The sequence below is a fragment of the Camelus dromedarius genome, chromosome 2 (genome assembly GCF_036321535.1).
Source record: "Camelus dromedarius isolate mCamDro1 chromosome 2, mCamDro1.pat, whole genome shotgun sequence".
Lineage (NCBI taxonomy): Eukaryota > Metazoa > Chordata > Mammalia > Artiodactyla > Camelidae > Camelus > Camelus dromedarius.
The window spans coordinates 122,266,407-122,282,975 of NC_087437.1; the positions used below are offsets into that span (position 1 = coordinate 122,266,407).

At 50.7% G+C, this 16,569-nt stretch overlaps 1 protein-coding gene across 1 annotated transcript; it reads right to left on the bottom strand.

Annotated features, from left to right (window-relative positions):
• Positions 1-600: 600 nt before the first annotated feature.
• On the bottom strand, positions 601-16,180 carry SPATC1L (spermatogenesis and centriole associated 1 like). Its single transcript, XM_031451163.2, has 4 exons — positions 15,829-16,180; positions 9,363-9,713; positions 1,722-1,873; positions 601-1,134 (listed from the first exon to the last, which is right to left on the bottom strand). The coding sequence occupies exons 1-4, from the start codon at positions 16,028-16,030 to the stop codon at positions 808-810; spliced, it is 1,032 nt and encodes a 343-aa protein (XP_031307023.2). The 5' UTR covers positions 16,031-16,180; the 3' UTR covers positions 601-807.
• Between the last annotated feature and the right edge of the window lie 389 nt (positions 16,181-16,569).

The following is a 16,569-nucleotide window of genomic DNA, read 5'->3' on the forward strand; positions in this document are numbered from 1 at the left end:
GCGCTGACACTCTGGCAGGTGTTATAAATATCTCCTTGATGAGGCGGCCCTGGAATGCCCCGCTGTTTACAGGGAAAAGCCATCTCACCAGTGCCCAGATGCTGGCTTCTATTACCATCCTCCAGCCGCAGGGACCAGGGCCCTAGGCCCCAGGTCCCAGAGCCAGGCGGGAAGCAGGCTCCAAGAGCCATTCGCACACGTCGTGAGGGCCCCCCACCCCGGGGTCCTGCCTCCTGAATCGCCTCCCAGGTAAGCCGCCTCCCGGGCCAGCCTCACCAGCAGTACCCGCACAGTGGGGGCCACGCACAGTGGGGGCCACGCACAGTGGGGGCCCCGCACTTGGTTTCAGGCTCTGTTGCCCCAGCCTTGAAATTCCCAACTTTTGAACAGGGGGCTGTGCTTCCGTTTTGCCCACAGCCCTGCTCTGAATCCTGGCCTCCGGCTCTGCCTCCGGGGAAACCCAAACCCGGACAGGACCTGCTGGCCCCTTGGGAAGAGGGACGAGACCCCAGGAGAAGGTGCAGGCCCTGGGGTTGGGGGCCTCGTTCCAACCCCCCCTGGGGCGCCTCCGCCCTCAAAGAGCAGCGGTAGAGGAGCAGAAGCAAACAGACGACTTTAATAGAGTGTGACTCCCCGCGCAGGTGTGGGCGGCGGCCTGGGCGCCTCGGCGGCGGCCCGGCCGGTGGGCATCGGCGCGGGGCCGCCCTCCAGGCCCCGGCGCCCCCGGCGCGCCCTCCCGCGGAGCGGACGAGGAGCGCGGCGCCCGGGTTGGAACACGCGTTTATTCAGGGAGGCCGGGGCGCGGGTTCACCAGGCGAAGAGCGGGCGGCTGTCCTCCTTGGAGAGCTCGCACAGGCAGTTGAGCAGCAGCAGCGAGTCGCCCAGGAACTTGGGTGGCACCACGTCGATGACCAGCTTGCGCAGGGCAGCCGGGCTGCTGTGCAGCGGGTCGGCGCGCAGGTCGGGCCGCTGCTTCAGGATGCCGTAGGTGTTGATGAGGAACTCGCTGAAGGCCGGGTGCACGTCGCGGCTGTAGCCCAGCCTCTCCAGGCGCGCCGTCAGCGTCAGGTAGCGGTGCGTCAGCTCCCGCAGCTTCTTCTCATCCACCGAGCCGTCCAGGGACTTGATGGACGTCTGGGGGCACACAGACGGTGGTGGGCGGCGCCCCGCGACCCCACCAGGAAGGGGCCAGGGCGGGGACAGGGGGCCAGGGCGGGGACAGGGACCCAGCTTCCGTGAGCAAAGCCTGTAGATGGGAAACTGAAGCCAGGAGCCAGGCCGCCATCCCAATGGAGACGGCCTCGCCCTCCAGGAGACCCCACCTCCGACATGGCAGGGGTCTCCACCCTCGCTGGGAGAGGGCAGCTTGCCAGGCAGAGCTGAGCCTCAAGGGCTCCGTGGCCCCAGAGCCATTCCTGAGACTGTCCCAGGCCACCAAAGGACAGGGCAGAAGCAGAGGTCCTCACAGCCCGCTCATTGCCTCCCCTGGCATGTGTGCCTCAGACACCACTCAGCCTCAACCAGGCCTGCAGGCGTATAGGCATCACAGGTCACAGGGCAGGAAGGGTATCCCCGGGCAGGGAGAGGACCCCGGGCAGGGAGGGGACCCTCTGGGGGCAGTGAGAGGACTCCAGGGCAGGGAGGGGGACACCCTGGGGCAGGGAGGGACCCCAGGCAGGGTCGGGGGGTCCTGGGACAAGGAGGGAGCCCAGCCACGCTACCTGCTTGATCTTCTCAGGGATGTTGGACACGGTGAAGCCATAGAGCCGGGTCACCCCTGGGAAGACATAGGCCAGGATGCGCCGGTCCAGCTGGAAGGCGATCTCCCCGACTATTCTCCCGTCCTTTTCAGTGCTGGTGAAGCTCTGGATCTCTGCAGGGGCGGGGAGGGGGGGGGTGTGGTGAGACTCCCCAAGCAGCCCAGATCCCAGGTCCTTTCTTCATCCCTCTAAGATGGACGTGAACACGTTAAAAGCCTGTTTCACAGCCCAGCCCAGGATTGTTTTTTTTTTTCCCCTTGTCACCAGCGAGTCTACCAGCACCTGGTCTGAGGTGACCACCCTGAGGCCCTGGCCCTATGACCAGGTGAACTTGGGATAGGCTAGGTGTGTCCCCAACCTGAGGGTGGGGTCCTAGGTCACTCAAGAACACATATGTAACACGTGTGGGTCCGGTCTGTGTGGCTATGTGGAACAGTGAGACTGTTTTGGCAACCCCTGTGCATCACAGGCTGGTCTAATGTTTATTTGATAATCTGACTCTTTCTTTCCTACGTTGTGCAGAGGATTGCTGGATTGGCAGGAGATTCTAATTATATTTCCCCAGCGTTACCCAGCACATCATCTACCCTCCCCTCCAAAACCTCAGACACCTGTGTCTGGCATTGTGGCTGGGTCAGAGGTAACTGGGCAGGGAGGGTCCTGGTGGCAGGGGCTCAAGCCCCTCACAGGGGCCCCGGAGGCCACCAGCTCCAAGCCGGCTACAGTTGGGCTGTGGCTGCTCCTTGTCCCAAGGCCACCTCCTGTCCTTCTGTGACTTAACTCATCCTCAAGGTGACCTTCAAGGGGCCTCGGACCCCACTTACAGACAAAGGATCTGAGGCTGTAACACCACTTCCCAAGCACTTTTAAATATTTTATGAGATACAAAATTCACTCTTTTCAGGTATGCAGTGTGTATATTCACCAAGTTGTACAACCGTCACCACAATCTAACTCGAAAACAGCTTTATAACCCAGCAAAACCCCCGTAGCCATCAGCAGCCACTCACAAGTCTCTCCCCTGCAGCCTCAAATCTGCTTTCTGTCCCTGTGGATTTATCCATTCCGGACATTTCATAGAAGTGGACTCGCACAATATGTGGTCTTTTGTGACCACTTCATTCACTCAGCATCATGCTTTCATGGTCCATCCACATTGTCACGTGTGTCAGAACTTCGTCCCTATTTACGGCTGAATAACATTCCAGCGTGTGAGTACAACACATTTTGTTTATCCAGTCCTCTGTGAACAGGCATTCGGGCCATTTCCACTTTTTGGTTATTATGAATAATGCTGCTGTGAACATTCATATAGAAACATTCATTTTGTGTGGATAAATGCTTTCAATTATTTAGGCAACATACCTAGGAATGGAATTGCTCAGACACAAGATAACCCTATGTGCAGCGTTTTCAGAAACTGCCAAACTGTTTTCCACAGCAGCAATGTATGTGGGTTCCAGCTCCTTCACATCCTCCCCAACACTTGCCGTTGTCTGTCGTTCGTATTGCAAGCGCCCTAGTGGGTGTGCATGTGTCTCACTGTGGTTTCCATTTGCATTCACTGATGGCTGACAGTACTGAACATCTTCTCATGTGCTTATGGGGCTTGCTATGTCTTCTTTGGGGCAATGTCTCTTTAAGTTCTTTGCCCATTTTTAATTGCATTGTTTGTCTTTTTACTGTTGAGTTGTAAGAGTTCTCATATATTCTGGATACTATTTCCTTATCAGACACATGATATACACATATTTTCTCCCATGCTGTGGGTTGACTTTTCACTTTCTTGAAATGTCCCTTTCATTTCACCAAAATACATCAAAGTGCCTGATGTGTCTGTTTTTCCTTTTGTTGCTAGTGCCTTTGGTGCCACAGCTTAGAATCTATTCCCAAATCCAAAGTCATAAGATTTATGTCTATGTTTTCTTCTAAGAGTTTTATGGTTTTAGCTCCTTTAGGTCTTTTAAGTCTTTGATCCATTTTAATTTTCATATGTGGTGTGAAGTCCAATTTCATTTTTTTGCATGTGGATTTCCGCTTTCCCAACATAACTACATAATGTGTTGAAAAGATTGTTCTCTCTCCACTGGATTGTCTTGGTGCCTTGTCAAGCACCAACCCTGTAAATGCATGTTTTTAAATGTAGGCGCTGGGGTTGGACCTATTTGTACCGCGCTGTCTCAGTTACTGTGGCTTCATAGCAAAGTTCATAGAAACTGGGAAGCGTGAATCCTCCAATTTTGTTCTCCTTTTTCAAGATTTTTGCCTGTTCTGAGTTCCGTGTATTTCCACACAGATTTTACAATCAGCATGTCAATTTCTTCAAAGAAGCTAGGTGGGATTTTGAATGGGATTTCATTGAAATTCATAGATCAATTTGGGGAGTTTTGTCATCTTGATAATATTAAGTCTAATCCATGAACAGAAGGTGTTTTTCCATTTATTTAGGTTTTCTTTCATTAATTTCAACAATGTTTTGCAGTTTTTAGTGTACTCCTTCCTTAATCACTTTGCAAGGCCACAGAAATCACCCAGGAATTAAAGCTGAGAACCAGATGCGTCGCACAGAACCACGTTAGAGAAGGGGGAATGGAGGGGCAGGGCACAAACTCCTCCTTCGAAGTTAGTACGTTTCTCTTATCAGGACTCAGTCTCTCTCCCTGCCCCCCACTCCAAAGCACAAATTAGGTGGAAGAAACAAGCTACACCTGAAATGATCTAGAAATCATTTGTCACCCAACCTGGATCTTCCAAGATCCAGCCAAAAATCTATTCCTCAAAGAAAGGAGTCAATAAGATTGATAAAGTTCTAGCCAGACTTACTACAGAAGAAGAGAAAAGGCAAAAATTACCACTGTCAGAAATTAGAGATGGCATCACCACAGAGTTTACAGACATTAAAAGGATAATAATGCAATATTAAGAACAACTTTATGCCAATAAATTTAACAATTTAAATGAAACAGACCAATTCTTCAAAAGATATTAAAGTTTGCTTTTGTCAGTGAACTACCAAAGCTCACTCAGGAAGAAATAGATCATTTGAATAGCTTTATACCAACCAAGGAAATTGAAGCTGTTGGGGCAGAGGGGTGTGTCCCTACAAAGAAAGCTCAAGGTTCGGGTGGTTTCATTGGTGAATTTTACCAAACACCCAAGGAATACATAGTGCCAATTCTACACAGACTCTTCTAGATAATTAAAGAGGAAGGGACACTTTCTGCCTCATTCATTGAGGCTAACACTAACCTGATACCAAAACACACACAAAAAATGACATTATGAGAAAAGTATAGACCAGTGTTCCTCACAGACAGCAAAAATTCTTAACAAAAAGTTAGCAAATTGAATCCAACAATATAAAAACTATAATATATCATGACTAATATATCATGAGATTTATCTCAGGAATGTAAGGTTGGTTTACAATTCAAAAATCAATCAGTGTAATTTACCATGTTAACAGACTACAAATGAAAACCAAATGCTCATCTCAGTAGATGCAGAAAAAGCATTCAACAAAATCCAACATCCATTCGTGGCGACTCAAAGCAAGCAAGGAATTAAAAGGAACTTCCTCAAACAGATGAAGAGCATCTACAAAACTCAGCTAACACCATGCGTGTTGGTGGCAGACTGACGCTCCCCCCAAGTCAGGGAAAGACAGCAGTGCCCACTGTCACCATTTCTATTCAACACTGTTCTAGCCAATAAGACAACAAAAGAAAGAAAGAAAGAAAGAAAGAAAGAAAGAAAGAAAGAAAGAAAGAAAGAAAGAAAGAAAGAAAGAAAGAAAGAAAGAAAGAAAGAAAGAAAGAAAGAAAGAAAGAAAGAGAAGAAAGAAAGGAAGGAAGGAAGGAAGGAAGGAAGGAAAGAAAGAAAGAAAGAAAAGGCGTACAGATTAGAAATGAAAAAATGAGTTTGCCTTTATTCACAAATGACATGATCATCTATCCTAAGGAATCTACACAAAAAGCTACTAGAACAAATATGTGGGTTCAGTTAAGTTACAGGATAAAAGGTTGTATTTGTCAGGGTTCTTCAGAGAAACAGAAACAGAACCAGAACCATGTATGTGTTTATTATAAGGACTTGACTCACATGATTATGAAAACGAACAAGTCCCAAGATCTGTGAGGGGGAATCACCAAGCTGGAGGCTCGGAAGTTGTTATAGCCTCAGTCTGAGTTAAAAGCCTGAGAACCAAAAGAACTAATAGTGTGATTATAGTCCAAAGGACCGGAGACTTGAGACCCAAGAAGAGCTGTTATTTCAGTTGCAATCCAAAGACAGTCAGGGAGGAGGAACTCTGTCTTACTTGGAAGAGAGTCAGCCCTTTTGTCCTGCTCAAGCCTTCAACTGATTGGATGAGGCCCACCCACATTAAGGAGGCAAATCTGCTTTACTCAGTCTATTGATTTAAATATTAAATTGATCCAAAAACATTCTCACAAAAATACCCAGAATAATGTTTGACCAAATATCTGGGCACCTAATGGCTCAGTCATGTTGGCAAATAAAATTAACCATCATAGAGTCAACATACAAAATCAATTGTGTTACTGTATGCCAGAAACAAATAATCATAAATTCATATTAACAAAAAAATACTATTTATTATAGCATCAAAACCATGAAATATTAAGGGGTAAATTCAACAAAACTGTGTGATGTCTGTACATAGAAAACCATAAAATACTGCTGAAAGACATTTTTAAAGAACTAAATAAATGGAGAAATATAGAGGGAAACCTTGGAGATACTGCAGGTTCCATTCCAGACCACCACAATATAGCAAATAGCACAAAAAAAAGCAAGTCACATGAATGTTTTTGTTTCTCAGGGCATATGAAGTTTCACTATACTGTCGTCTATCATGTGCAATAGCATTGTATCTAAAAATACATGTTCATAACTTAATTTTAAAATGCTTTATTGCTAAAAAAAATGCTAATCATCTTCTGAGCCTTCAGTGAGTAATAATCTTCTTGCTGGTGGAGGGTCTTGCCTCAGTGTTGATGGCGGCTGACTGATCAGGGTGGTGGTTCCTGGAGGCTGGAGTGGCTGCGACAATTTCTTTAAAAGGGTAACAGTGAAGTTGCCACATCGATTGACTCTTCCATGAACAACTTCTCTGTAGCATGCAATGCTGCTTCGTAGCAATTAACCACTGGTAGAATTCTTTCAAAATTAAAGTTAGTCCTCTCAAACCCTGACGCTGCTTTATCAACCAAGTGTATGTAGTAGTCTAGATCCTTTGTTGTCACTTCAGCAGTCTTCACAGCATCTTCCCCGGGAGTAGGTTCCATCTCAAGAAAACACTTTTTTTGCTGATCGTAAGAAGCAGCTCCTCCTCTGCTGAGGCTTTGTCCTGAGACTGGAGCAGTTAGGGCCCATCTTCAGGCTCCACTTCCAGTTCCCCTGCTGCTTCCACCACGTCTGCAGCTCCTTTCTCCACTGAGGTCTTAAACCCTCCAGTCACCCACGAGGCTTGGAATCCACTTCTTCTTCTTCCAAACTCCTGTTGGCGTTGACATTTGCACCTCTTCCCTCGAACCATGTTTTAATGGCATCTGGACTGGTGAATCCTTTCCAGAAGGTTTTCCAATTACTTTGCCCAGACCCATCAGCGGAATCGCTGTCTATGGCAGCTACAGGTTCATGAAGTGCGTTTCCTAAATAACAAGGCTCGACGGTCCACAGGACTCCTTGATCCACGGGCTGCAGAGGGGGTGTTGTGTCAGCTCAGAAACAACATGAATCCACTGTCCGTCTCCCTCAGAGCTCTGGGGAGACCGGTGAGTTGTCAGTGAGCAGTCATACTTTCAAAGGAATCTTTTTTTTCTGAGCAAGAGACCTCAATAGTGACCTTAAAATACTCAGTAAACCGGGTTGTACACAAACGTGCTGTCCTCCGGGCTTTGCGGTTCCGTTTGCAGAGCACAGGCAGAGTGGACTGGGCATCGCTATTAGGGCCCGAGGATTTTCAGAGTGGTAGATGAGCACTGGCTTCAACTTAGAGTCACCAGGTGAGACATCAAAGGTCACTGATCACAGATCACCATAACAAAGACAGTAATAATGGGAAAGTATGAAACACTGCGAGAGTTACCAGAACGTGACAGATGTGAAGGGGGCAAATGCTGTTGGAAAAACGGCACTGACAGACTTGCTCGAGGCAGAGTTCCCACGGCCTTCCATCTGTGAAAAATGCAGTATCTGCGAAGCACAGTGAAGCGAAGTGCTATAAAATAAGACGTGCCTGGGCGGTGTTCATGGCTCTGAAGATGCAATATTGTCAAAATGCCACTTCTCTGAAAGTTGATCTACGTGACCTGGAGGTCTGGGACAATGCCAATCAAAATCCCAGGAAGCTTTTTTTGTAGAGATGGGCGAGTCGTTTCTAAAATTTGTATGAAAATGCAAAGGTCCTAGAATAGCCAGAACAACTTTGAGGAAAAGGACAAAGTTGAAGAACTTAGATCCTCTGATTTGCGGTCTTACTATAAAGCCACAGTGACTAAGACAGTGTGTGTTGGAACCAATATGGACACAGATAAATGGGACAGCCTGGGGAATCCAGAGACACACACACAAGGACAACGATTTGTGATAAAGGCGTCAACGCAATTCAATGGGAAGAGAATAATCTTCTAAAACACTGGGTTTTCCCAGGCATCCGGGACCAGAGTTTCCAGAGATGCGGCCACTGAATATTTATCTTTAAAAGGTCCTAGTGGTGATTACTGTGAACCTATCTGTAAGTATCAATCTTTAGAATTTGGGGCCTCAGCCTTCCAAGAACCATGGCCTTCGGGAGACTTTTATTACCCACCGGAGTCCTGTATACTGGGTCTCAGCAGGGGCTGCCTTGTGCTGAGCTGGGGAGGGAGAGAGAGGGACGTGGGGCTAGAGAGTGATCAGCACCCTCTGGTCATAGCAAGGTGGGAGATAAAGACTGCGCAGTCAGTGAAACCCCCAGACATGGCGAGAACGCGGCCTCTGCTGGAATTCTGTTTTCATAATAAAATACATAATCTTATTAAAAATAATAAAGGCATATGGCAAAAAATTTTTTAACATTGGTGCTGGGGGAAGTGGATACCTAATGCAAACCTCATATCACACGAAAGTTAACTTGAAATTGAGCAGAAACCTAAATGTAAAGCCAAAAACTATAAAACTTCCGGAAGAGGGTATTGGAGAGGATGTCTGTGACCTCCGGTTTGTCAAAGATTCCTTGAGTAGGACACAGAAAGCAAGAATGCATATGAAAGAAAAAACCCAGTAAACTGAACTTCATCGAACTAGTGTTGGTCTTCAAAAACCACCGTTAGGAAGACGGAGCAGCCAGACTGGGAGCCCACGTCTGCAAAACATAGACTCCCAAAAGCCGTGTCCAGAATACACAAAGGACTCTCACAACTCAGTCATAAGATGAGCAACTCATTTTTTCAAATGGCCAACGATTTGAACAGACACAGCACCAGACCCGGCCTCCCAGGCACACTCTCCTCCTGCTGTGGACGGATGAGGGTGGAGGAGCCGCGCCCCGACCACCCTCCCAGCTGCCGGCCGCCCCGCCTGCCCCCGGCGGTGTACCATTAAGATAGTAGCTCCTCCTGGTCCGGTCCCCGGAGGGCAGGCTACTCTCCGAGAAGCACACCTTCTTGGGCCGGACCACCTCCCTGGGCTCCAGCAGGGTCTTGTCCACCAGCGGGTCCTGCGAGGGGCTGAGGAGCGGGGACAGCTTCCTGTTGGAGCCACGGGGCACACGTAGCTCCGCCGAGTCGAGGAAAGCCTTGAAGGGCGCCTGGGCGGAGGTGGCACACCCCGGGGACGCGTCATCCTCGCTGGAGAGGGGGGCGTGTGAGCACAGCAGGTCCTCCAGGGAGGACGTCTGCAGCTGGGAGGGGGCCTCGGGGACACCGGTGAACCTTCCAAAGTCTGGAACTGAGGCAGGGAGGAAAGGGGGGAGAGGTCAGCTGATGTCCCTGAAACAGCCGAGAAGCGAGGAGATGGCTCTGGGAGCACTCGCGAGCCAGCCCGAGCTCTGACACCTGCACACGCTCCCCAGGGAGGGGAAGGGGTGGGGGACGCCCCGCCCACTCCAGACGCTTCCCCCCCCTGCCGCCCATGCACCCACACACTGTACTGCACTGTGACTGTTTACGCTCCGAAATCTTGCCCAAATGGTGTCATCTGACGCGTTTTACTCTGAAACATACCTTTTAGCTGTAGATTTCTCTTCGATATTTACCCATGGTGAGTGGGTCATTCGGTAGCTGGATGGTTCACTTAACCATTTCCTGACACATGTGCACACCCACACAGACACACCCACACAGACACACACACACAGATTTTTTACCCATCGCCCTACTGATGCACACGAGGCTGTTTCCAGGTCTTGCAAAGCAAAGCCGTGCTCAGCAGCCTTCGTGGGCCTCCCTGCCACGGCGAGTGCCGTCCACTGAGGGCACCTGGGCCCAGGGGTGTGTGTGCTTCAACCTTCTTGCTCTCTCCAGCCACGGTGGTATCTCCACGACCACCAGCCACTTCACCAGGGCGTGGCAAGCTCGGGCCAGGCTAATGGTGACCCGTGGCTTTTGCCCGGTCCCTGGTGGCGTCGAGCACCTCCTCAGGTGTTCTCTGGCCTCTCTGGCTTCGTCTCCATGAACTCCGTGTGCTCCCTGTTTTGGCTGGCTGGTCTTTTAGGGTTACACACACCTGTTCTTTTTGTATTCTGCGTACTAATCCCTTGTTGATGAAATGCCTTGTGTCTTCTCCCAGCGGGTGCCTTGTTTATACTTCAACCTTTTTTAATGCTAATTATTCTCATGTGGAATTTTTAAAGCTTTAATGTGTTTCACTAAATTTTCATCTGATTTAACAAATTTTAAAATAAGTTTTAACATATCGATTCTTTCGTGGTTTATGAAATCCTCTTCTATCTCCATGTCATAAATTTGTTCTCCTAGCAATAATGCAAATATATATTTGAGCAACTGTTTTTTAAGATTTATACTGAAAAATTATATCCTAAAATGTGCCTACTCAGGAACAAATTGATCTATCCCCACGATACTTCCCCAGGGGAAAACAAATGTTCAAAAGAAGGAAAGTCGTCAGAATGTGTGCCTTTTTTTTTTAATTTTGTTTTTGTTTTTATTTTGGGGGAGAGGAAACTAGGCTTATTTATTTACTTATTTATTGCAACGGAGGTACTGGGGATTGAGCCCATGCTCTAAGCACATGCTCTACCACCAAGCTCTTCCCTCCCCCGTGTCCTGCCTTCTGTCCACAAGGCCAGCACAGTCGATCCTGGCGGCCCCTCTCAGGGCGTCACCTCCTCCTGCCCCAGCCAACCACACGGCCCAGAAACTGTCAGCGAGACACCTTTCAGGAGTCACCAAGCATTTGGATCAAAGATCCCCAGAGCTGGGCTCTCCCCGCAATTGGGCCCCAAAGAAGACTGGAGCCCTGTGCCCAGGACACAGATTCTCCAAGGGGAGGTGGGCTGTCCCAGCAGTGCTTGAGGGCTCGACAACCTTGCCTCATGGAAGAGCCACATCCATGACCCAGTTTTAAACGGACTGTTGTGTGGCCAGGTGGTTTGCACTTTGCTTTTAGTTTCTATTTAGTGAATTGTAACTCCCTTCTGTTGCTCCCAAGCCTTAATAAAGTTGTGTCAAACATTAAAAAGAATTTTTAAAATCCCCAGTCAAGTCCAAATGTTCAGGTTACATTATAATAAAATTATAAAAGAATAACAAGAGTCAATACAAAATTCCATCTCAGAATTAAAAGCATTCTCTTCAGTAATGATCATATCAAGGAGAATATAAAAATAGGAAAAAATAATTATTGAGAAATAATTAAAATCAGAACACTATGTATTAAGACACCAGTATATTTTAAATTGTAGAGTAAAATTAGCAACTTAAATCCTTTAATTACTTTTAAAACATCAAAAAATTAAACATTCACATGGACATGAATTCTTAAAGAAAGAAAAGCTAGAAAATGACAAAAAAGACAGCAGAAATGAACCTGAAACAGCTCCACGGAGCATCCTGTGAGACAGCAGAGCTGTGGGAAGCTACTTTAGAGAAACAGAAAACATAAAGGAATTAAATTTTACCTCAGTAGAGGTGTTTAAAAAAATGAATTAAATTGGAACTGAGAAAAGTGATAAAAGAATGACTAGAAAGATAATGTTCAAATTATGAAAGTATTCTTTACATGTGAATATTAATTGAAACTTTTAATAAAAGGAGACATTTTCTGGGAAATTATTTTTAAATGACTCAGTAAGAAGGAGATAACCTAAATGGACCAGTGAGCACAAGAAAAACCTGGAAGTTACAGACTCACAATGACCCAAAGGGCTGCAGGCCTGCGTGGTTCGTGGATGACTTCTTTCAAGTTCAGTAAGTATGAACTGTTTATTCATAACCCCTACATCGTATAAATGAGGTTGGAACACTGAACAGTCAAAAGATGCTTGATTATTAAGGTCATAAATTTGCCACAGCTCCAGCATCAGATCACTGCAAGGATAACCCACAGGAAGAAAACCGAGCCCACGTGCACATGGGAACAGAGTCCAGAGACCCCAGCTGAAGCCCCACCAAACAGATGGCTCCACAGGCCCAATGCAGGCCCAGGGCCCAGGGGTCTCACCAGGAAACTGCGTAATGAGACCCACCAACAACCCGAGGGGAGTAGCAGAGGCACCGCCACTGATGCCGAAACGAGGTCATAAAGATTGAACAAAACGAGCCGTTTCTCAACATTTTTGTTCTTTAAAAGTAAGGACTAGAAAGACGTCCCCAGCACCCAGCCTGCACCCCGGGGCAGACGGGGCTGTCACTGCACACCACGCCGAGGAGGAAGGGGGACAGGCCGCCGACGCCAGCGGTCCTGGGAGTATGGGGAAAAAGACAGAGGAAAAAATAGCGAGCATGTGTGCTGTCAAGCTCATTTAAACTGACCATACCTCAATTTTTTAAAATCTCATTTAAAACAAACGTTTGTAAATAGAGCAGCTACAGACTCAGAAAACGTCGGAGAACAAATTGAAAACCTTAGTAGAATAAAACAGTTATGTAGAGGCTGGACACAGGACGAATCTTCCCAGAATCCAGCCGCGCTGGCACCTGAGACAAGCGGGAGAGGGGCCAGCCCCTCCCGCGGGACAAAGTGCTCAGGGGCAGACTCAGTGATCAGTGTGGAAGAGCTAGTTGTGAGAAACGGCTAAAGAGACTCGAAGAAGCCGAGAGCCAGAGCAGCTTAATGAAACCACAGTGGGGAAATCGTCCTCTGGGTAAATGTGAGAAAAGAAACGTGAAAAGGAATCGCCCTGTCTCCTGAGCCAGTGATTCCGCCTCCTAAGGAAGGAAACCTGCTATAAAGTGCTTTTTGCATTGGCGTTTATCTCAGGGTAAGAAAGAAGAACGGAATTTCAGACATAAGGAGAGAGTTCATTAAACAGGCTCATGTGATTCTGGAACATTACACAGCCATTTAAAAGCACATTTATAACTATACAGAAATAACTGTATTGAGATGTAACAGAGAAAGAGGCAAAGGAAATACTCAAAACTACTTAAAATTAGCGGACGGCCCACCCAGGACACCAGAGCCGAGGGGACAGTGAAGGCTCTGGTGACACCAGGGCCCTGCTCATCCCCTCCGTCCCTTTGAGGACATGCGTCAGCTGTGGACCCTGAGACCCCGGCGGGGCTGTCTCACCCTCGGCGGAAACAGACGTCTATCTGGTGACGTGGGGCTGGGAGATGCGGCGGGGAGGCCTCGCTGCGGCGTGTAGAGGCCGCAGCCTCCCCAGAAGAGCATTCTGGGTCTGTTTTAACTTTCAGCTGCACACAGCCTTTGACTCGAGGGTTCCCCAACGGCTAGCCAGCCACAGCCCACAGCAGCACGCAGGCAGGAGGCCGTCTGTGGTCACGGGAGTGCAAGGGCACTGCCTGTGGCGGGGTCCGGACCAGAGGGTGGCAGTGAACCGCCGGGATAGTCCGCCCCCCAGGGGCCCCGTTTAGGCACCAAAGGACCCATAGCACCAAGTGAATATCCACCAAAACCCTTGGAGAGGAACCCGAGAGAACACTGACGGTGGCTGCTTTTGGGCGTGGGGCCAGGAGCACAGGCTCGGCCTTGGGGTGTTTATCAGTCTGCCCTGAGTGATGCTTTTGAAAGAGAAAAAGCGGTTTTTAAAGCACATTCTGTTTCAAGTGCAGACACAAAGGGACTGGTGGACCACGAGCCATTGCTGTGCAGTGGCACCTTCTGTCTGTGACCTTGAGCTGCTCCAAGAACCCCTGCTGGTTCTCCAGACTCCAGGGCCAAGGCCAAGGCCTAGGCTGCACCTTCTGCAGAAGGCTGAACCCTGGGCATGGAGGTGGCCCACGGTGACCCTGGCCCACACCCTGTGGCTGGGGCCCCACGGCCTCTCTGCGGAAGGCTTGGTGGCCTCGGGCTGGCCAGGGGCTGGGGCTCCTCCCAAGACTGGTGTCCAGCAGGCTCTAGGCTTGCCCACGGGCAGGGGTGCTGGCTACAGTCCCAGAGACTCTGCCCTGACTCGGACCCTGACAGGGACAGCCTGGCCTGAGCAAGGGCCTACACCTCGCCCAAAGCCCACCCTTCCAGCCTAGGGAGGCTAGGAGTGAGGGAGCCCAGAGAGCCTGTCCCCTGCTGACCACATGTTTGGATCTGAGCCTGGAGGGGAGGACCCAGAAAGACTCAGTTCTTGGGACAAAGGGTGACAAAGCAGCATGAGGCACGTGACTCAGAGGCTGTCACAGCATAGACGAGGCCTGGGGACAAGTGCTTTTTCAGCCACTGTCCGCTAGGTGTCCCTTGCAGGCTGAGAAGCAGCCCTGACCCTTTGTAAGACGTCACATCCAGGACACAGCACCATGAGGCCAGTCGCTCCTCCACAGGTGCCCGATGCCAGCTTGTGCCTTGGCCACCAGTGGGGGCTCAGAGCATGGGCCCCAGGGTTTCTCCAGCTGCCACTTCTCTTCCCACCGTCCCCCCACAGGACCCCCTGCTGGTCTGAGCTCCCTCCTCAAGGGCCCCTCGAGGCTGGAGGCGTGGAGATGCTGTGAGGGACTCTCGCAACCTGGGACATGCTCGCCCTCGGGGCTCTGCGCCCACGAGCTTTGTGCAGGGGCCTGATGGGTGACACTGACCGCAGTTGGGAGGCCATTGCCATGCTGGCTCAGAGGCCATGCAGGCGTTTGGGTGGACTCCAGGGAGTGACCACACCCAATGCAGATCCCAGTGGCCAGTCCTCAGAGCACCCGGACATCCCACTGGGGAACCGGCAGCTTTGGGAGCAGCTGCTACAATGGAAAAACACCTCACACCCAAGTCCACAGGGCACCGGCGCAGCATCCACCCACCCTCACCATCGCACTGCTGGGTGGCCAGGCAGTGCGAGTGACCACCTGCTCCAGGGGACATGGCGCTCGCCAGGTCCCAGTGCTCCTCCGGCATCAGGGGCCCTGTCCGGAGTCCACACCCCAACCACACAGAGACCAGGTTCATGGCAACCACCAAGCCCCAGCTCACACTCTCCACATGTGAAGAGAGCGTTTTCTCACAGAAAAGTTTAAAGCAGAACCAACGACTTCTGCAGAAAGTGACCAAAGTCTGTCTTTCCTGTGAAGTCACAGAAGGCTTGAGTGGCTTCTACACTTACTTCCACCAATGGCTGCTTCCCGCCCCAGTGCAGCTCAGCCACGTGACTGCCTTGGTGGACGGCTGGTGCGGTTGGCACACAAGATGCCATGGCTGGGACGAGCATGCGGGGCCCGGGGGGGCGAGGCCCTCAGGGCCCAGAGGAGGAGGAGGCTGCCGGGCCCGCCCGACCCCCCAGGACTGTGGCCCTCAGCGGCCACTACGGACAGAGTCTCGCCCGCGCACGTGAGTAACCTGCCACCCGTTCTGCAGGGGTGGCCTTGGTGGCCTAGAGACAGGGGACACACAGGACACACAGCGGGGTGAGCAGCTCGGCCCCGGTCCGCCCAGGCCTGGGGCTCACCTGCACTCCCGGGGGAGCAGTCCTCAGGGTAGGTGGGCGCCCTGGGGAAGAGGGGGTCGTGGGCCTCTGGCCCCCCGCTCTCCTGGCAGCCCTCCCGGAGCAGGCGCTTCAGCATCTGGTTCTCCTTCAGGAGGCGCACCTGCTTCTTGAGGTCGGCGTTCTCGCTCACGAGCCTGTTGAGCAGCTCGCTGCCCTCGGCCATGGCCGTGTCCGTCCACAGGCGCTCACGTGCGGGCCTGCCGCCCCATGGCGGTGGAGATCGGAGCCCAAGATGCTCCAGAAATGCCGAGACCACGGAGTTCCAGCGGCCCGGCCTTCCGCAGCCTTGTGATGTCGCCTTAAAGAGGCAGCAATGGTGTCCTTCCCGCCTTCCCCTGGCTCCTGGCCCCTGGCCACGCGGAGCACCGCCCACGAGCAAGCAGAGGAGGGCTTGTGAGCAGTGGGGCCTGGCAGATTCCAGGGTGGGGGCTGAGACTCACGCAGGGAGGGCACCCCAGCAGAGGGAACAGCAGGTGCCAAGGCCCGAGGCAGGAGCTTTCCAGCACATTCTGGGAACCCAGGGCTGAGGGAGACGTCCACAGGCCTGGTGGGGCTCCTGCCTTCACTGAGCGACCCTGTCAGCCACCAGCCCTGCAGTGCGGCTCCCTGACCCTTTCCCCCCGCAGGGCCAGCCGAGCCCACAGAGGCAGGTGGTTGTCCCCTAGAAGCTGGGCAGTGAGTGTCTGGCCTGCAGACTCTTAT

Excerpts from the sequence above, each read along its gene's own strand:
- SPATC1L (XM_031451163.2), bottom strand. The coding sequence starts at position 16,030 with ATGGCCGAGGGCAGCGAGCTGCTCAACAGGCTCGTGAGCGAGAACGCC. Across the intron at positions 9,714-15,828 it reads CTGCTCCCCCGGGAGTGCAG|TTCCAGACTTTGGAAGGTTC; the intron begins GTGAGCCCCAGG and ends TCCCTGCCTCAG. Across the intron at positions 1,874-9,362 it reads GAGGAGCTACTATCTTAATG|AGATCCAGAGCTTCACCAGC; the intron begins GTACACCGCCGG and ends CCGCCCCTGCAG.